The 22,691-nt window shown below is 35.8% G+C and overlaps 1 protein-coding gene across 1 annotated transcript in view; it reads left to right on the forward strand.

Annotated features, from left to right (window-relative positions):
* Positions 1-4,313: 4,313 nt before the first annotated feature.
* Positions 4,314-22,691, forward strand: part of LOC150076307 (synaptotagmin-10-like) — a 157,016-nt gene continuing 138,638 nt past the window's right edge. The window contains exon 1 of the mRNA XM_090387492.1: positions 4,314-4,496. Within this exon, the coding sequence (XP_090243618.1) occupies positions 4,421-4,496 (76 nt within the window). The 5' untranslated portion in view covers positions 4,314-4,420. The remainder of the gene's footprint in view (positions 4,497-22,691) is intronic.

The following is a 22,691-nucleotide window of genomic DNA, read 5'->3' on the forward strand; positions in this document are numbered from 1 at the left end:
TTTTGTTTTATTACGTATACCTTACAGCACATTCCTCAATTACAATGTATGGAAGAAAGAAAGATTATAAAACTTTTTTAAACTAACATTTTAAAAGATATGTGTATAAGCTAACAATAAATAAAAAAATGATTGCACTCTAGAACACCGAGCACGAAAAAGAGAGAGAAGCTATTAAAATAGAAAAGAAATTTAAATAAATTTAACTCTAATACAAATCATAAACGATGGAAATTAAATATTAAAGGCAATTAATTAAACTATAATTAATAATAAATGAACCATAAATGGATTAAATTAACATGTTAGGAAATTCTAACAAAAATTTTATTATTTAGAGGAAAAAGAAAAGATCAGAAATATCACGTCATTTAGACTAAGATTGAGAAAAGAATTATATTTTAATAAATATTCGTCATATCGATCTTTAAAATATCGAATTTTAAAGTGTAATTTGAGGATAGATTTAAAAGCATTAGGCCGCGTTTTCCAAAGCAATAACCTGAGAGTCGATCGTTATTGGAAGAGCTAAAGGAATTCACAGTGAAGAAACTGAATTCATTCAAGAAATATCCTCGAGTTCATCATAATTGTGTATAAGTTAAAAATACTACAGTTAGAAGTTACTGAAATTTAAAAATTGGAGAAAGGTTACGATTTGCGGAAATCAACTAAGACCACGAAGCCTCCATCTCATGCCTGCAAACTATGTATACAGTCTATTGCATTTTTGCAAGATGAAAAACAAACTTGAGTTTCAGGACAAAAACCACCCAACGGTCATCGAGACTGACCAACTCAGCTACTGCGCGAAAACCTTCGTTAAATTACCTCCTAATGAGAGCAGCAATCTTAGCCAGTCGTTAGTAATGAAACTGTCTCACACTGACCACAAAGTATTTATGTGGTAACACTGGAGGGGATTCCAGAAAATTCGCCCAGCGTTGCTAACCATTCAACACTTGTCCATTTGTGTCAGACATAATCGTAAAATAAATGTTTTGATTCTGCTTCAAAGAATAAAAAAAAGTTATTTGGGAAGTTTTTTAAAAAATCTAGTACAGGAATCATGTATTTCCATAGGTTGTGGAAAGCACAGAACTTGAGGGTGAAAAAGGTTGGTTGGTTATTGGAAGTTTAATGGCGCATCAGCATCTAAGGCTATCATGCGACAAGGTGAAAAAGGAATGCAAAGTAGTCCAAAGTTGTCTTTGGTGATCCATCGACCTCATTAAATATCTGCAGAAAAAAAAAGTAAGATAAAGAAAATCCAAAATTTATGCTTCCTTCCTCACGTTGGCAATTAACCAGTTAACCTTTGAATTTCTTCAAACTGTCAACCTCAACTACCTCCTAAGTTAACTTTTCCGTTAATCAACAACTCGCTGGCTAGAAGAAACAGCTGAAATTATGCTTATATACTGGTTCCCATAGTTAACATATAACCCGATATCAAGAAATATATATTTGGTTTGTTTGTTATTTGGTTTTTAGGAGCATTAGCAACTAAGGCCATATTGCTCCGGGGATATGCGGTGGTCATTCTCTGACCTTTCCACATCCTCCGTATTTGGTGGTGACGGGCTCGAACCCCGGTCTAATCAAGAAGCGTGTGCCACGCACTGCTGCTCCTGACCACCTGACTACGGAGGCGCCTATACATTTGGTAAAAATTCTGCCAAATCTCTTATTCAAAATGTACTATTATAAGACTCTAGGATACTATTATGAAAATTCATAAAATATTTGCTCTACAAACAAGTATTTTATTTTTATGAATTACAAATAAATGAGCATGGGTACACAAGCTGAGCTAAAATTCTGCACGCTTCTACATGATTAGTAAAGAACGTTATCAGCTTCTGATAAACAAATAACTCTCACAACAAGCTTTCATGTTGGTAATAGTTCCCACTGCTATAAAGGAATGGATATTAGCGAATGAAAATTTATGGAGGAAATTAGAGATAGAGACTTCTAGAGGTACCAAGGATCTCAATTCATTTTTGTGGACTCAGCTGGTCGTCAAATTCCTTAAACATGTCTAAAGAATTTCAGACATATTTAATCGGATTCAAGTTCGAAGCTCAGTTGACTAATCCATCCGTAGTATATTCACACTTTTAAAGAATTTGACGATCAGTTCAATCCACAAAAATGAATTGAGGGCCTGGTACTTTTAAATCCTCGCATAGGGCTCAAGAATCATATGACGGTGCATTTGAGTAGTCAAGGCTGTTAAGATCGGATCTGCTATTCGTCACAACACAGATCAGACCGCATCCAGGATAACGGTCCCTTCTGTTGGTCTCTGCTATTCTTCTAACAGAGAGTACGTTCTACATTCTTTGATCACCTCCACTCTTCTTTAAAGAGAAACTGCCCATTGCTTTTATCTCCGGAGAAGCTATTATCTGCAGTCTATACAAATTTCCTAATGAATAAGAGTAGAAATAAGTGCTATAATAGTTGAGTACTTCTTATAGCCGGCCTGAGTTTCACATTCTAGAAAATAAAATCTTATTCCGGTTATTGGGATGGTTAAGTTAAAAGACATCTCAAATTTATGTAAAAAAAAATTATTTAATTTAAATGGAAAAAATAAAAAAAAAAAATGTGGTTGTAACTTAACTTTTAGAGACCAGAGTAGTAACCTTATAATCAATCCTAAGCTACAATTAGCAGCCACTTGGGGTAAACAGTAGAGGTGAGATCAATAGATATTTAAATAACAATAATTATTTTTCGTGGAGTAGTAGGAGCGTAACATATAATTTCAGAACCTCATGAATTTTAATATTGAAGCAGTTACGAGATTAATTTTTACGATTTGGAAGTTGAAGAGAGGGTGAAATAATAACAGTGTTGTTAAACTCAGATTCACACAAGCGTGCTGAAGCTACCGAACAATTAGTTCCACGACGGAACGCAAGCATTCTTATATGACGCATTTTTAAGGTCACCAAATTAGTAGTAGTAGTGGCATGTGATGCAAGAAAGCAAGTGTATGAGCTTATGCAGCATCGGCCAAAAAAAAAAAAATCACACCATTCCCTCCAAATGCCTGTCCAGTTCCTCCTTAAATTTATTCAACCTATCAACTTCCACAACGACAGATGGAAGTTTGTTCCAGCAATTAACCACCCGCTGGCTAAAGGCAAATTTCCGCACATCTATTCTACATCTGTCTTTTCTTAATTTGAATTTATGCCCCCTTAGGTTCGTTATCTGAACAAGTGGAAGAATCCCATCAGAATTCAGCGTGCTCAATCCATTCAAGGCCTTATATACCTCAATCAAATCACCGCGCAGGTGCCTAGTCTCCAGCCACTGCAATTTGCAGAACTTAAGCCTCTCTTGGTAAGAGAATTCTTTCATTCCCCTCACCAATCTTGTTGCCCTTCTCTGTACACGCTCAAGCAAATCTACATCCTTCCTAAAATGAGGCCTCCAAACCTGTACGCAGTACTCAAGACGTGGCCTGACCATTGCCTTATACAAAGGGACAATCGGCAAATGATCGCGATAGATGTTGAATTATACAAATGATTTCCGTAGCCGAGTGGGAGTGCAGTAGTACACGCTCTGAGTAGATCGGGTTCAAGCCCCTGACTGCTAAATATGGTCTATATGCCAACCCTGGACCAGCGTGGCAGGTTATGGTTCCTTTCCCTGAACTGTTGAGGAGTCTTCCATCCTGCAGTGGGTTTGATAATGGCTGCAGTTTACATTATACCGCATTACGATAGCAATAAGAAAACGCTATTAATTATACAAATTAAATACAGTAACTTATTTATATCTGTGTATTTTGTTGCAATTTCCTAAACTGTTATCTTTGAGTATACAATCACGTAAGCAATATCATCATGATTGGTGCTTTCTCCCGGAAAACGAAATGTTGACCTCAAATAACTTTCATTTTGACCTTGAAAATACCGCTTCGATCAAATAAGTTCTAAAACCCTGCTATCTGTACAACAGGAACGTTTGTCTATCTGGTCACAATTCTTATAATCGAATTTCAGCCAGTCTTTTTGGTTCACCATCTTTCATTTTGCGGGTTCTCAGTAACCATTCATTAGCTAACTTACTGCAACAACACACGAGCTCCTATCGTCTCCCCGATTCTCGGTTATGAATTATGTGTTTCGTATAAGTCGTTCAACGTAACACATCGTTTCCCCCGACAATGATCAATATACTGTGTCTCGAGCGCCTGGTTACGGTGGCGCTTGCGCTGTTGCACGTGACCGTTGCCGGCAATGATTTAAATGAAATCCCCTGATCAATAGTACCTGTTGGTTGTCACACGCGGAAGGCGTGTCTGTGGGTTGCTGTGCTCTCCGCGACTCGTGACTTTCTCTTTCAGTTTATCTCTCTCTCCTTTTCTCTATTCATGTTTCTCTGACCCGTATTCATGGCCGTTATCAAGGTAAACAGAACCATGCCGATCCCGAGTGCTTTGGCGGCTGGAGAACAGCAGGAATCCATAGGTAAGGCCTCACCAGGTGTCATGGTCATTGTACGGTGTTGATAGCTCCCGATCCAAGAGGATTGTCACTGTTTAAAAAGGTGAAGAGGTTTAAACTCGTTTCTTTATAACTGTGAGGTGTCTTTTCACATCACATATGGGAAACGTTAAGATTACATCGACTTCGGCAGTCTTCTATACTAAACGCAGAAGCTGAAAAGGCTATCTGCGTCGCACTCGATTGCCTTCTTCATCACGTGGCAAACCTGTTGGATGTAGATAAAACGCCAGTAATTTCGGTAATTATTGACGTCCGAAATATTTATCGTTGATATTTTCTTCGTTTTTATCTGAATTTTTTATATTTTCAATGAAATGATTTCCCTTATTTTAAGCACGAAAATATGATTACGGCATTTTTTAAACCAATGTATCAATTTCTAAATTCCAGTCGAGTTGTTTAATTAAATTGCCCGTTACTGATTTTCTACAGATTCACTGCAGAAAATCTAGACGTGCTTTGTCTATAAAGAGGCTGCGAGATTAATTAATATGGTGGTATTTATAAATAATAAATAAGCGTGCGGATGTATATTTAAACTATTACGAAATAATTAAGAAAAGGTAGTAAAAGGAAGAAAAGTGGAAAAAGCGTATCAGATTAATGTCCATAAAATTATTGATTAAACATTACATCAGTCTGTAATCTAATTACTACTGTAAGAGTAATATGTGCATAGGAGGGAAATCGAGGTGCTTTGGCTTTCCTTACTCTTCCTTCCTTCCTTCCTTTTCCTTTAGTCAGCAAAAGCCTTCTTTTTCATATGTATCAAATACACCACAATTCACATGAAATTTATTGTTGGCTCTCATATTCCGTATTATTTGTTTCAAAGCTCTGTCGAGCTAGCTGTTATTTTGCCTGTTTGCTGTTAAAGATGGCGTAAATGATTATAATTTTGATAACTGGACCTAGTTAAACAGGAAGAAAAACAAACAGATAGCCTTCGCTGATTATTCATTGGATATATTGAATGGTGTTAGTCCTCGTCAACGTACCAATCAAGATATCCAAATACCAATAATTAGCCTCATAATCATTATTTTATTGCTAATTAAATGTTTATTTATAGGATATAAAGCAGTAAACCAACTCAGGCTATCTTAGTCTTTATAGGTTCTTATGGCCTAATGACTCACTTTGTACTCTTAGTTTTATGCTAAAGTCTTATCATACAACTGCTCTTTTGGTCTGAAGACTCACTTTGAACATTTATAACAGTGGTTTTCAACCGGGATGCCGCGGCACCTTAAAGTGGCGCAATATTCCAGGGGTGCCACGTACTTTGGGTTTAAGTTACTTAAACTTATTATTATTATTTTTTAATTTATATGTTTGATTCATTATAAAAAGGTATACAGTATCTTTTTAATTTTGTGGTGATCTATAATTGATGTTTACTCAGTAGCTCTATATAAAGAATAAAATTATTATATACTGTATATATATAATTTTGTATTATGAAATACAATTTTTATAATTATATTATTGTAATAACTATCATATAACGTATATATTTAATATTATAATATTATATATATATATATATATATATATATATATATATTTTTTTTTTTTTTTTTTAATATCCCAGAGAGAGAGAGAGAATCGGATCTAACAGGCAGAAAATTGAGTAGGGGTGCCGCAAAATAAAATAAATTACTTAGGGGTGCCGTTATTAAAAAAAGGTTAAAAACCACTGACTTATAATGTGTATGTATGTATGTATATATTGTATATATATTTCACTGTGAATCAGAGCTAGTGGAATGGATTTAAAGTTTTAAATAAATAATTCTGGAGATTTATTATTAGGATTTTTTTATTTTAAAGAAGTAAATAATGAATAAATAACTTCTTTTGAATAGTTTAAATTACTGTCTAACCCTATCCCCCCCCTGCATAGAAATAGATGCAGTGAAATTTTTACACTGAACCCCTCTATTGTAATATATACCAGCCTCTATTATAATATTATTTTTTTTAAGAATTACATTGCCAGCTTAACTTTTGTAAAAAAAACGTATATCATTCATTTTTTACGAAAAAAAAATAAAAGTCCTTTTACAGATATTTACAGTTAATTAATCAATATCTTAATTATGTAAAAATCATTACGAACTGTTTCCTTCCTTCGTTTAATTTTACTTATAAAAAAAAAGATTTAATTACAACTGCATAAATTTATTAATTTTCTCCCATATACTTTTTTAAGTCTCTTTAATATATACATAGTTATCTATTCGCAAGGGACACCACATCCACGAGTCTTACATAACAATTCATGCAAAGCGTGCACGAACTCTCTAAAGCTAACAATCCTGCATTAAAAACTCATAAAATATTCATTTAGCTACCAAATTTGTGTTTTTCTTCTTTTCCAAATAATAATTGCCGGATTTATGTTTTTAACTTTAATGAAATTTGGAATTAACTCGACAAATATTTTTAAAAAGATCGAAATATAGAATTTCATGAAAATCTGTCCACTGGGAGTAGAGTTGTTGCATGCGGATGGACGGTCAGACAGACGAACACGGTGAAGAGGCAATAGGCTCGTTTATTTATGGGTTTTAGAAAAAAAGCACGCTACCCTCGCGTGAGACCGACTAACTTAGTCGTGCTCTGAAAAGCCCATAAAAATTCCTAGCGTGATTGACGGGATTCGAACCCGGGCCTTTCCCAACCGGTGTGGGTGAAGAAAATAAGTGCTTAGAGTGTGTATATATATATATATATATATATATATATATATATATAAATTTATAAAATAAGATAATAAAATTTTTACCAGGTTAACTTTTAAAAAGCACTTTGCATGGTATTTTTCTGTTAATGATTGTTTAGTATTAAACTCTGGCTTCGATATAATTGCCACTGCTATTGGTCATTTCTATTAAGCTCAAAGAGGTGGGAAAAGCCTTTGAAAGGTGGGAATTAATTCGTGCTCAGGTCGCAATACTGATTTCAAAGCTAAATTTTAAATTTCACATAATTTAAGTCCCCTGTAATTTACTCCCTATTTATAAATATTCAGTGATAAGTGTTACTATTCGTTTAATGTTAAACTCCTATAGTTATTCAAAAGTTTTAAAATAATTGAATTAAATTTTGTTTAATTTCCTTTTTTTTTTTTTTTTTTTTGCTTGCATAACGATTTTGTAGACGAAGTTTATATGTACGAATATAACTTGCTCCTGAACTCTTAAAAGTTCGTCCGCCGTTACAATATAGTAGTTTCGGTATTTTTCATCCGTTTGAAAATGTCGGGATTCTAACCCTGTCAATGACTCGAAGAATTTCTAAAGGTTCCTTCAATTCAATCTGTAATTTAGCCGATTTCAGGCACAAGGAGTGGAACTTTCGGCGCTAGTTATTCTGGGGTTTGTCATCCAGTACAACATGCTAATCGGCCAATGACCATGCATTTCTAAAGACAATAAAAATGGAGTAATATGGTCTGGAGCTCCTGAAAAATCAACAACAATCATAAAAGTTCTCCGCGCTGTTGATAATTAAATTTCATTAAACATTTACATGAAGTTCAATGAATTATTAAAAGAGAAAATTACAATTTGTTTAGGGCAATAGCCTCAGGTTGCGAAAAAGTTAACTAACGTATAGGTTTGTGTTATAGCATCATGTTTATACGTAGCCAACTACTACTAAGTAGTTACAAAATTGGCATCATTTAAGTATATCTCATATTGTGAATGCCTTCACAATGATATTGCACTACCTCGAATAAGTAACGCTTCTTTAACAGAGAAGACTACTGTTACTTATTCTCGGCGAATACCACCATCCAGACGGCACCGTTTCAGAGCTTATTGGCTCTCCTTCGGTGGGTGGACAGGTACCCTAGTGTTGCAATGATGACAGCCCAGTTGAGAAGTGTAGCTCCACAATATGAGACATGGCTAACGGTGTACAGTAATTGAAAATTACATAATTTTTTTAGGGCAATAGCCTCAGGTTCTTCGCTATTAGAGAAGCATTAGTTAGTGGTTGCCAAGTTAACCCCATCACAGAGGCAGTAATTCTATCCATAGACAAACGCTGGCCACGTCACCACCATATGTCACAGCCACAAACATCAACAAACAATTAACCACGCGTCTCACGCACCATCCTGGCAGTGCACATCTCTATTCCAACTGCCATTCATGTATTCAATCTGAAGAAGGCTGCCTCCCAGCCGAAAGCTTATTAATTGTAACTCCAGTTTTGCTCTGAGAAACAAAATAAAATTTTTCGTAATTTAGTATTTATATTAAATAATTACTAAAGAATATTACTTTGGAGCTTTCGAAGTGTTATGTAATTTAAATGAGGAGACACTGACAAACCCTATGCTGTTTTATTCATAGCTACTGGGGATTGGAGGTGTCTACACACTATGCTGTTTTACAAAAAAAAAAAAAAAAAAAAACCATCGCTTCCCCCCCCCACCTCCTTTTAGCCGAAGGAGAGTTCCACAGAGGACTTACAGAGCGCCATTATGATCATGAATAAATTTTAAAAAAGTATAAAAAATTAATATTGTAATTAGGCTGTATGTCCAGACGGACTTGCACATATTCGAATCGCTGGCAATGAATGAAGCCCACCAGGCACATGGCAATTTACTACTGTAGCAAGATTCGGCAGTAGGCCCGAAAACACTTCAAAGCTTACTACAAACATGATTACAATCCTGAGGCTTTGATGTACGACTGTGTGTCGGGTGCACTGGCATTGGTCCAATAACCTAATATCATCCAACCACCGAGATTGGTCCAATAACCTAATATCATCCAGCCAATGGTGATCTCTTGTCTGAAATAGTTCGTTGAATCTTGAGGCCAATGGAGGTTGACAAGACTTGAGCTGGGTAATATAAAGGCTACAGTTCGTAAAATGACAGTTAATGCTTCCTAAGAACATTAGTTTCGTGTTTATTAAATGTGCAAACTGTGCTTTCATTATATAGCAAAATGGAAACATTACTTATCAGCTTCATGTCCACTGTAAGTTGCACTTAGTAGTTTACTATACGACTTAATCCCATAGATTCCTCGTGTCCATATCTAGCTCCAAGGATATCACAGTAACTACATCTGCAGGTATGCCCCAAGGAGGAGTTCTATCAACAATTATCTCCGCAGCCTCACTACAGCCACTGCTTAAAATCACTTGCAGCATCATTTCATATTGCTTAAAAATCGTTATCTTCAGACCCAATAATGACACAAAAAAAGTTAATCGGGATGCCAATGAATCAGTAGCAAGCCTGGTCCAGTACCTTCAACCCTCAACTTAACCAGCAACTAAACCACCAGAAATCTGCCCAAATTACCTACCCTTGCCTGATGTCTAAGCCAATAGATATTCTCATTCAAGACACTCCAAAATCAAGAGTGCACTGTCACAAAGATCTGAGCATAATCTTTGATTAAAAAAAATCCTTTTCTTGCTACTGTGCACATGTGTCGAGAAAAATTCAGCTGAGCAACCAAGAAATAATCATGATACGCAACAGAGCAATCATTACCAAACATGTACAACGATACATCTACCTAATCCTCACATACGGAGCACAGATATAGTCAGGAATCCCCACAAGCCACTTTAAAAATATATATTCCTCTCTCCTGATTACTGGATCCTCAGATGGCTAAACAAGAAATTAGGATTTCCATTCACGATATCCAGGCAGGAAATGTACTAAAAACTCAAGCTCCTTGCATCTACTCAAAAAAAAAAAAAAAAAAAAAACAGGCCAATATATCTCTGCTGTGCAAATTACTCTCGGAAGTGGCGGTTTCTCTCAACATCACAACCGCTGTCACTGCAGCGCCATCCTGTGAGAACACATGGACCAGGCAACTGTGCATCTCTAAACTGAACGGGCTCTACAGAACGGACAAGCTCTTTCCACCTCTGCACTTCAACTAATTAATCAACTCAGAATATATTGTCACAAGTTTGTCTCTAGAAAATCCTACAGAGAAGATAGCCAACCTGATCAAAAATGGCTGAAGGCTACACCACTCCAATAAATTCCAGGGAAGCGTCTCTTAATATTGTCTCCAAATACAGCTGAAAACTACGTGCTAAAGTTGATATAAAATTTCCAATTTTACATCATCTGTAAATTTTGTTAATTCCAGCCCCCAACCATGAGGCAGTGCTGGGCTTCTCTGTATTTTCGCAATAAAGGGTTAATTTACTCATAATTGTGGATGTTATGTAAAATTTGTTTCCAGATAAAAGGTCATTTATCTTTTAAATTATCAGGCTATTTATCCGGGTTAGAATTAGGGTTAGAACAGTGAGGTAATTTTAATGTTCAGAACTCCAGTTATCTTCCGTTTTCTAGTCACATGGATCCAGCTCGTCGAGAAGCCGAAGAATTTGCAATTATAAATGACCTCGCACAGACTATTCATTTACCTACCAGAATAGCAGACAATGCCAACTCAGCCAACATACTTGACCTTTTTCTCTGAAACAACCCTACTAATTACATGGTTGGAGTGGGTGGGCCAAGAGGCACCTCAGATCACAACTTGATGATGGTCTCTTTTACAATGGAGCCTTTCTCTCGTGGCTAGTCTCAACCTCGTGTTATTTGGCATTATAAAAATGCAAAATGGAATGATCTGCGAGATTTCCTTTCTTCTTTTCCATGGTCGGATTACTGTTTCAACTCTCCTGAGGTCAAAATTTTCTCAGGTTGCGTCAGCGAAATGATTCTTATAGGGATGGAATCCTTTATTCCACACTCCCTTCTTAAAATCTCGTCCTTTATCTCAACCTTGGTTTTCTAATAAATGTGCTAAGGCTGTTCAAGATAAGAACGTTGGCATATCGCAATTGGCTGGTTTCCAAATTTCCAAGTTCATTTTCTGTCTATATCAAAGCTTGCAACAATTGTGAAGCAGTTATTAATCAATCCAAACTAAATTTCGAACCGGCTAAGAGCAGAAAACTTGCTTCTTGTCTATATGGTTGCCCAGCCCTTTGCCAAAGGCTATTTGTCGCAACTTTTGCCGATCTCTATTCCCACCTCTGTCAAAACTATTGCCACTTCAGCCAAAGATAAGCTGACCCGCTAGCATCCTACTTTTCTTATAACTCGCGTATTGATGATCTTGTAAACTTTCTTTCATTCCCATTACACTCTATTCAATGCCTCCTGTCCGCTCCCGTCAAAAAGAGTCAGAAGAATTTAAGTCTTGATGCCAAGAAAGCGCCAGGTCTTGATGGTATTTCTCTACTTGTTCTCAAAATCTCTAATTCCTATATCTCTATAATTCCTGCTCTCTTCCAAACCAGTCTGAACACGTGCAGCAATCAGTTAGCATCCTTTTGCTGCTCAATTTCAAACTAACAAAACCAACTTTTCCTCTTCCTCATTTATTCCTTTAAATTCCGTTTTCTGAACAACCTTCTTTCACACGTATTTCCTGAAAATTACTTTATTATTTTATTTATATTTTTTTTTTTTTTTTGGTAGTTGTTGGCGAATAGGCTTCTGTGGCCGTAATGCACCTCCCAAGGTTTTTGCGCTAATTTGATCCAAGCCCGAGGCGAGAATCGAACCCGCAACCTTTGGGTTGCCAGGTAGGCACTTTACCCACCCGGCTAGCCCGGTCGGCAAATCCAGGCTTATGTGAGGTGATGAAAAACTTCAGCTCATCTGTCATGCTGTTCATTTTAATCATTGATTCTTAAAAAGGATACTGGCACCACTGAAAACAAATACCCGAAAGAACATTCGGGAATATTTCCGTGAATTTTAAGTGTTTATTGTTCATTGTATCGGAGAATATGTATTGGTACCATCATGTGATGGACATAGAAACCCGCACAAAGCTGCTTTGTTTTCAGTAATATGCCCTTTGGATTTTCACTAGAGTATGGAGATTGAGTCTACAGTATTTGAGCACTGAATCAGGATGCTGCCGTTTTCTTTGGAAGGTGGAACGCGAATAAAATTTGTAGTTACCTCAAAAATGACAGCGGCTGTGTGATCTATATATTTTTGTAATCTATGTTTCACTTGGTTGAAATTGATAAAGTACACAGTTCATGAAATCCATACAATTCCACCTGAAAAGGGAATTGTGTAGGTGATCGTTCTGATGTGATAAGCGTCTAATCGTGAAAAAAATCATGGTGAGATGCTTATCCAAACTTAAGTACACTACACTATAATATAATGCTAATATGGAAAATTTTCAGTGAAAGCTCCAGAAATACAGGAAAAAAAAAAAAAAAAACGATTGGCTTCAGCTGTATCCAATCAGATAAACATTTGTTACCAATCGGATTTCAACTGTTGGTGTTTTACAGCGATACAAACGATCTGCAGCTGATGTGTTGCAGATCCTTTGTATTTATTTAGGCTACAGAAAGAGCCTAAATTATTTAGGCTCTTTCTGGAAAGACCTATCTTATTCTCCCACTGCAAAAATATGAGTGCGGGCACAGGGGAGGCGTTATCTGTCTTGCTGTTGTTGTTGGGTTTTAGGCGCATCAGCAACTTAGGCCATATAGCGCTGCATATATTGTGTTTCTAAATTGCGCGTATTATTCTGTCGTCAATTTTCTGTTTTTCTAGATGAATATCTCACGTTTTCTGGATGCCAATATCCCACGCTACCCTCGCCTGAGACCGACTAACTCAGCCACATTGTGAAAATGGGCCATAAAATTCCTCCAGTCATTGACGGGATTCGAACTCGGGTCTTTTCCACCCAATATGGGAAGGACAGCGATTCTTCAAACCGTGCTAATCACGAGGGCATCTGCCTTACTCAAGTTCTATGTGGGTAAGTTTCATGCATGCTATATGATTCATACCCATGAGTATATCGACATTGAGAACGATGTATAGAAGCCCGTCACAGATCCTGGAACAAGCCCTCTAGGAACCCTTGCAGGACAGCTTCTGCTGAGCACCTCACGTGCATCTGTCCTGTCACGTGACCGTACACCAAAATGGCACGTTGATTTATTTGATTCCCACAGATTAACTAAAAGGCGTAACGTTTGATATCTAGCCTTTACTAACATTTATCTGCTTCGAATAATATTCAGAATGACACCAGATCGTTAGGAAATGGCTCTTACATTATGATGAAACGGAATGGGTACAGTTAGGACAAAATAGGAATGCTTTCAAATTGCTTTATGAGCGCCTGCAACAACGTTCATTTACACTAGCTGATATGAATAATTATATCTTCAGCTAAAATGTTACACTTCCAATCGCCATTATTAATGCGCAGCAATATATCCAATTAAACTGATCCAACATTTGCAGTTGCCAATATTCGCTATCACCATTAATACTGAACAGCATCTGTGTCATTAGCATTAATTTAAGCCTTTCCTATTAATTGAGTTACTCGACTATTGACACAATAGCTTTGAATCGTTAGGAACTGTAGTGAAATCTCATAAATATCCAGACATTCTAATTTAATTTTGGAAGAATACCTCCAATCCATGAATTGTTTGAGTTGAGGTTTTATTCACTTTTTTCAAGTACGTGGTGAAAGTGACTCAGTGCTACTTTTTCGTGCACGTTATTGAAAGATTGAGCCGGTGTTGTTTATCGGTGCATTTTTAATGATGGTAGTAAAACCAGCTAACGCAATTGCCTTTTAGATTTTCTCTGTAGAACCGTTATATCATTAAGCAATTTCCGTATTTAGACTTATTTTTATGCCAATAAAGATCCAGCAATATGTTTGCTTAGAATGCTCAAAAATAACATTCAACTAACGAACATTTCCAGTCACAAAATATTCCTGCAGTAATATTTTTTAATGTTCAAAGTGAAATTTCCATTTTGTTTTCGAGAGCTTTGAAGGAGATTTCGGAGGAAAAAGGGAAAGGGGGAAATTAAACTGCTTTCAATAACGAGTATTTTTCGTGGAATTTAGATGTCGAAAAATTTAACTTATAATTATTATTTTTCTATTTTGACTTTATAATTGAACATGGGAGAGAGATAATTCTCAAAAAATAAAATTAAAATCAGTTTTTTTAAAAAGAATGTGAAATTGTATATAAAATTACGAGAAGAAATTGTGCGTATAACCTGCATTTATTAGTCTCAGCAATTTTTGGATCCGAATTACAAAGAATATCTCCAATTTCAACTTACGTAAGTCCACATTTTTCCGAAGCTTGTTTAATGGGCCATAGGCATTGACGCCGATTTTCGAAATCGTTAAATAAACAATTAATAGATTACACTGTTTCTGAAGAGTTTCAAAAGAATTTACCCATATACAGGCGAAATTTGTTGATACTGCGGTGAAAGAACTTAAAAATATATAAATTTAGGTATATACTCGCAAAAGGGTTAAAAAACTAGATGGTGAATTTTATCATATTTAGCAATGAATATTTGTTCCGGTAATATTCACCATTTGCTGTGCTATATGATATTACATTTTTTTTTTAAAAATTGGCTATTTAACTGTTTTGTTTTTAAATTTCCCACTTGTTGTTTGTTTGCTCTAAAATTCATGTCCATTTTAGTGAAGATCAATTGGAAAAAATGAAGAACTATGGGAAAAGTGGCCTAAGTTAATATTAAACGGCCATTCATTTTAGCAGGAGCACTCTGCTGAGATATATACAATTCAAATGAGTGTAGGTATATATTCGTAAGAGGATTTTAAGGCAATAGCAGTCAGAACTTTGAGACTTTCACCTTTTCGATATTTCACAGATATTAAATTTTACATATTATTGCTCTATGGATTTGTTTATCTATAGAGTGCCTAATTCTATGTATTATTTAATATTGTTATGATAAGTCATACAAGTAAGAGCAACCTCGGTCGGTGTGAGTAATAGATAAAAGTATATTTAATACTAAGTGAATCGATCTCGTATTGTGGAGGGACTTCATTACGAGTTGCCTCGGTATTAATTTAGGCATCTTCCCGCCGATGAGCCCCCAAAAAAGGAACACTACCGAGACAGAGGAAATAGCATACATTTTAAAATAAATAGCGATATACTTCGCTATTGGAAAAAAGTGCTTTGTATTTAAAGGGTAGTACAAAAGCGCGGCAACTCGTCGTGAAGGGCCTCCACAAAACGAGATCAATGCATTTAAGTAGCAGACTGTTATATTGCAGAAATTCCCTATTCCTAAAATTGTATAATAGCTCCCATAGCAAAAGTTTTATTTCTGTATCTAGTTAAGAGCAAACTAGGTACAGAAATAAAATGCAGAAATTGGTGTATTTCGCTGTAAGCATGCAGTTAAGATGCACAGATTTCGTGTTGCTAAACGAATCGCTGCGAGTTGCCTCGGTCGGTCGTGAACTTCACTTTTAAAATATTGTTTCACATTTATTATTCATCATGTGGCTGTCTGTAGGATGCGCAACTTATAAATAAATAAAAATATAAAATTAAATGATAGCATTAATTATGTGTTATTGCATGAACGAATATTTTTATATACAATACATCACACGATTGAAAAGTGGAAACAAAAAAAATGAGGACAATAAAATACAGTATATTTAAAGAATGGAAAAGTTGTGTACTTAACTAATGTGTAGCCTTGTGTGCCTTCTTATTTAGTCATTTTTTACAAACTAACGCAATCAAATTGTAGAACTGAAAACTCTCGTATATGAACATATATTACCAAGAACAGATTTATTTCAACAAGTTGTGACAGGTACTTGTTGAAGATCACCGCGATAGACAAGGTATGGACTCCAAACTATAAAATTCCAAATATTCGAACAAGAACGATGGGAAGTTGTGCAAAAGAATGTTGTAGAACGAAACTATGGAAGAAGAACCACCCAAAAAACATATAACTTGCTTTAATTCTAAATGGACGTGTCTAGAAATACTACAATATTATTTCCGCCGTGCTGTTATTCGCATTAAAAAAGTTCACTGAACTTTTGCTTTTCAGCCTGAAAATTTCTCACTCGATTTAACGCTTTTGTTCGGTATTTTAATGTACCTACCCACATTACAGATACCAATTTTACAAACCCGAGCAGACTTCATCTATCATTCACCGTCAATATTAATATCCTGTTGAGATGACGTTTGAATGCATATTTATTGCAATAAGGCACGATGTATAGTGAGCTTTATTAAATTCTCTAACCCCTGTGGAAGTATCAAGCCTCAGCAGGAGAAATAGTTTGCATAACACACTTATTAAAATTAATCCATCTTTTAACATGAAGTGTTGCTGCACCCAGTTACTCTCCGTGATTTCGGTATTAACTTAACGTTACAAGACTTTACAGTGAAGACATTACTTAATGATTAACTGCGTAGTAAGGCAATCCCTTCTTCTTGTACTTAAACTGCAACATAACGTAGTACGATTGCATTTACATGATAGAAGACTGGTGGTCTCATTTTGCCTCGCTCTTTACAGTTCACTTTCTTACTGCTAATAGCACACCTTTTGTTCGTTGTAAAAGAACCTTCTTCCTTCCATTTCATTTCATGTCCTGAAATCCCCCTTTGTCCACTCGCTGCTCTTTCTCCTTTATTATTTCCCCTCGCTCCTTTGTCACTTAAAGCGGACTTCCTCGTTAGTCAATAATTCACCAGGTAATTGGGACGGCTAACCCTGATGACAAGCAACTAAGTCTTGAAAGGTTCGGAGGGAAATTGAACGAGATATCCACTGCCATAAATACCGCTAGATGTAAGGCAATACGGATAAGACTTCTATTGCAATTCTCTTGCAAACCGGACACTCTTCCTTATGGACTGTGGTCGAAACGAGAAAAATAATTGAATAAAACTGCGAAAAAAAAAAAAGTTTCTGATAGAAGAACTATCAAATTAAACATTGCCACACACTTCAGAAGGAACAAAACTGTTACTATCGACCACCATCAACAATGTGTTACAAATACTGTATGTTCAAATTCGAGGCGACTATAAATATTTAAGTTTGATTAGACAGTATTTCTAATCTCTAGGAAGATCAAGGACGACTTTAACTGAAATTTCTTTAATCTTCTATTTTCTTTAATTTCTTTAATCTTCTATTGAATATTCCATTACTTTTGGATGGCATACTCAAATCTTGTATAATTTCGCGCATATGTACATGCGAAAGGACGGAAGGGGGTAATCGTGATGCTGCCTACAAACGATTTATATTATTTTTCTTATAATTATATCGTTGATTATAATTAGTTATATGCCAGACAATAATTAAAGAAAATTAAAGTTAATGAAGTCCAGCATCTCTAGGGTTTACGTTGATTGCTTTAATTTGCTATTAATGGAACTGCCAAGATTACCTAGAATAAAAATACAGTGATTGATTTTCTGGGTGGGAAAGGATGGGGAGGAGATACTTCTGAATATGCTCTTCCCAGAAATCCGGAAGTAACCTCACCAGAACTCTCTATTTACAGGAAGTTTCAGAAATAATGAATACTTGTGGACCAAGTTAGCAAGAAAAACGGAATTACTGAAATTAAGTGATTTATTCGTTAAAATTATCTACACACATGAAGGAATCTCTAACTTTCTACATACGATATATAGTATTAATATTAGTAATGGCCGCATGGTGCAAGAAAGCCTATGGCTTATGCTGCACTAGCAAAATAAAAACCGAATAAAACAATGATAAAAAAAAAACTAATAATTAATAAAAGAAAAGGAAATTAAACCTATCATCCTATGCGTTTCCATCACCCGAAGGTACTATCCAGGTATTAATATATATATATATAATTCAAAAGATAATAAATACTTTGGTAGCAGAGATAAGGAGGTGATTGTCCCCTTGTATAAGGCAATGGTCAGGCCACACCTTGTGCACTGCATACAGATCTGAAGACCTCATCTTAGGAAAGATGTAGAGCTGCTGGAATGAGTACAGAGAAGGGCAACGAGATTGGTGAGTGGAACAAAGGGTTGCTCTTACCAAGAAAGACTTAATTGACTTAAATAGACTTAAAGACAAATTGCAGCGTCTGGAGACTAGGCATCTGCGAGGTGATTTAATTGAGGTGTATAAGGCTTTGAATGGTTTGAGCAAGGTCAATGCTGATGGGATTCTTGCTCAGATTACAAGCTGCCTCCATCTCCAGCCATGTTTCTCATGAGAGGAGATAAATTTAAATTGAGGAAAGACAATTGTAGAATAGATGTCCAGAAATTTGCCTTTAGCCAGCGGGTGGTTGACAGTTGGAACAAACTTCCATCTGCTGTAGTGGAGGTCGAAAACTTAAATAAGTTCAAGGCAGAATTGGACAAGCATTTGGAGTGAATGGATGGGTGAAATGGGAAGGGTTTTTTTTTTTTTTTTTGGCTGATGCTATATAAGCTTGATTTTTTGCATTATATGCCTCTACTAATGCTAATGTTTACAATATTATGACAAAAACTTAAACTTAAAAATAACATTGATAAAAAATGTGGGATTCATCCAACTGAAGCAAATTTCCGGTTATATTGTAGCTTCCGTTCTGGCTTGGTCTGTTTCCACATTCTGAGAATCTTTCGCAGTTATTACTATCACAGTGCTTTCTCGTCATCTTCCGATAACACAACAGGAATTCCAAAGAAGCTGCCTCCATCTCCAGCCATGTTTTTCATATAACATCTATTTCACCTCTTTTTTTTTTTTTAACATACCAATAAAATTTTCGCATCTTGTTACGAGCAACTAGTAATAAGAGACACATTTTGGGAAAATACAAAGCGGCAATGATACTTTTAACTTTAGACAGGAGACCACCTATAGAATAAAACAGCAATTTGTTTCCGTATGCTGACCATTCATGCGATTTGTAAGCATATTTGCATACATACATATATAAACTGGTAAATATGAATTTCATGCCTGTGCCCAGACCCAATAATCCGTAGATTTCTTTATGTGATAAGGAGGAAAAATGTACAAGGCAGTAGGAGAAAAATTTTATATTTATATTTTCAGTCATAGGCTGCCTATGACCAAACTAAAATTATCTTCAAATATACGGATGTTTATTAGTAATGGCAGATCTAAATAGTGGACTGAGAGAGTTAAACACACACGCGCAATATATTTTATATATTACACTTTAAGTAATTAAATTACAACATTCAAATTTTACGTCGTAATTTAATACATTTTATCAATTGGATTTTCATTAATCGCATTAGCATATTATGGTAATTTAATGGTTTATGATTGTAATGAATTTTATAATTAATTAAGAAACTTTCTTATAATTAAAGAGCTATCTTAAGAAAAAAAATGAAGTATCTTAATAAATTTTCGTTGGTAACTTTTGAAATGAAGAAAGTAACTAAAATATCGACAATTAATTTAAAGAATGCAACCTTTTCACATAAAAATCGTTCGTAATGAAAATGGCAGTAATGTTCTAGATTACAAACGGACTGTAAATTTAGCTTGGTTCAGTCTGAAAACAAGGATTTAAGTTTTACTGATAGTTTCAGTTGGGCCCATTTTTTTTTAAAGATGGCGGGTATAAAAGAAAAAAAGCTTTGCCAACCATTAGGACGCCCTAACCAGATTTGTATGTTGTAGAGGCAACCTGGAATAATACGCTGGCTAATTATAGTCCGTGAATTATTTCGGGAACTAAAGGGGCCTTTAAGAATTACTAGATCAACCCACTCCAAAAATGTGGGACAACTGGCAAAACTAATACACCTGTCATAAACAGCGTATTGTGCTGATAAATGCAATAAAGTCTTGCAAATACACGACATGACAGTAATCGACATATAGTTCATTAAAATCGATCATACTTTTACTGTTCCATCGTATACTGCATAGTGTTTGTTGGTTCCTTTTAAAATTATTTACACAATAATGGATTGTTTACGTAATAAACAAAGTCATAAAAGATCGAAACGGTACCTAAAAATACAGAAACCACTGATATTAACCAGCACTGAAGCTGAAACCCTATAAATACATTTCATCCTTTGTGTTAAGAGATATTTATACGAAAACGTTGTATAAACCATCTGACGAAGACGACGTCAATTGCTTAAGCTTAATTCGATTATAAGAATCGATTGGCTCCGTAGTGCTGTGTGTTCTGTTTACGTTTACTTGCCAGTTCTCCAGAAAAGGGAACCTGAACCTAATATAAATGCAAGTAATGGTTCACTATTATAATCAACTTAACATCAGACTTTCATCATTTAAATTCAACGGAGGGGGGAAGAGACCACGTCTGTTGGAAGTAAAATAGTGCTTATTTCGGCGATCCTTACTTTTTTTTCTTTTTATTTCCGTATGTTTCTCCTCCATTCTTCCGATATTACTCTCACGGATGCGAAGATAACACCGATTATTCTGCAGCGTCGCTTTCCCTTTCCTCTCCAGTGACTATTCAAGTGTGCACGTGCATGCACGCGCTGGAGAACCCAAACTGGCACGATATGATTACCGCTACGCACTTACCGAACACCATTTCTCCAGTTGTCAAACACCATCCCTCGCTGTCCAACGTGCCATTATTCGTAAAAGTAACGACATAACCTTCTGGTACACCTTCTCCGAACAAATGTCTAACGGAGTCGAACTTCCGAATTTTGCAGGCTTTTCTTTTTTCACTTATTGGATAATGTGGTAAAAAATACTCCGTGCGGGCTGGGCAGCTGTGACAGAGACGGATGCGCGTTTCAAACGTGCTCTGCCTTTTTTGACTCGCCATGCTAGTGCAGATGTCTGAAGATGTTCCATAAACACAGTAATGTTCTCCTACTGCATCGGAAATAGGGATCGTTTTTCTCCTTCAACCTCTTCTCTCCCCCTAGTATCGAATTCTACCGAAAACAGTGCAGTCTGATTAAACAGGGCAATCCCTCTAGACGATTATGCACGGTTGACAGTTCAACAACACCCACTTTAAGTTCCAGACACTTAAAACATCTCATAAGATGGATTTTACGGATCCGCTTACATACTCCTCGACTCCGCCTTCAGCCGTTGGTATCCTTTGACTTAGAATTCAAAATAATCTTCCACTTCTTAGAAAACATTAGGGAAAGATAAAGGGGGAGGGGAATAAAAAGGTTAAGCAGAAAATTATCCAAAAGTCAGAAGAATGACTTTATTTTCTTTGTATAATCTACCTGTTGTTTACAGGAAGAACTGTTGAAGTATTTATAAAACAACTTTCTTTTTATAAGTGCATGCAAAAAAACTTTTGCAAAGAAAAAAAAAAAGAAAGCTTTTATGAAAAAAAAAGTTGAAAAGGAATGTATGCCCGATCAATCTGAAAGTTTTATTTTCGCTGCCACTATTGGGAATAAACTCAGTAGAACATGCTTACTCGAACCAGTTAAGAAATGCAAATCCACCCATCCATCCACATGAGTTGAGCATGTGGATGGATGGGTGGATTTGCAGAGATAGCAATATCAGATATTGTAACTCCAATGTGAATTGTGTGTGTATTCCCTTTTAAAACTAGTTACGTAATCCCCTTTGAAACATTGAGTTAAGTTCATTGGTATTTGCAGCGTCTACTGTTTTATTTTAAATTTTTATGTGGTGTTGTTTTTCGATGTTCGGAATTTTTGCTTTCCCTTTTGCCAAGAACGGGAAATTTTGCTTTCATGGGAACGATTTATAATAACTCAATTGGTATCGATTTCTTCGGAAGCAAGTCAAATTAATTTGCTTCTAAACAAATCGAATATACTAACAAGTCAATCCCTAATAAGTTCGGATAAACGACATCCCACTGTATACATAACATTTATTTATTCAGAAGAGCCAGCAGCGAGTCTCACCTTCGGCACTCAGTTATTATAAATTTCCATAATTGGCCACTTATATGATGCGGCATGCATCGACAAGGTTTTGGTTCCAAAGATTAAGAAAATTTTGCATTTCTGGACTGCTTATGACAAAAAGCAATGTTTTATACCTATCGTGAATAAATATATTGAACTTCACCGGTTATTTATAGATTCCAGAACATGTAGGAAGAAACACAGTGGACATGTAGCGAAAGCAAATACAGTGAAGATCTTTAAGAACAATTTACCGCATTAATCACAAGATCCTCTTCTCTTCCACGAGTCGCCTTAAAAGTTGAGTGATTTGGAGCAGTTAAATGTGCAATTATTAGCGCTGGGTAACCGTGCGTAGTAAAC

Source organism: Mastigoproctus giganteus, chromosome 13 (assembly GCF_048544385.1).
Source record: "Mastigoproctus giganteus isolate SK-2022 chromosome 13, ASM4854438v1, whole genome shotgun sequence".
NCBI classification, from domain to species: Eukaryota; Metazoa; Arthropoda; class Arachnida; order Uropygi; family Thelyphonidae; genus Mastigoproctus; species Mastigoproctus giganteus.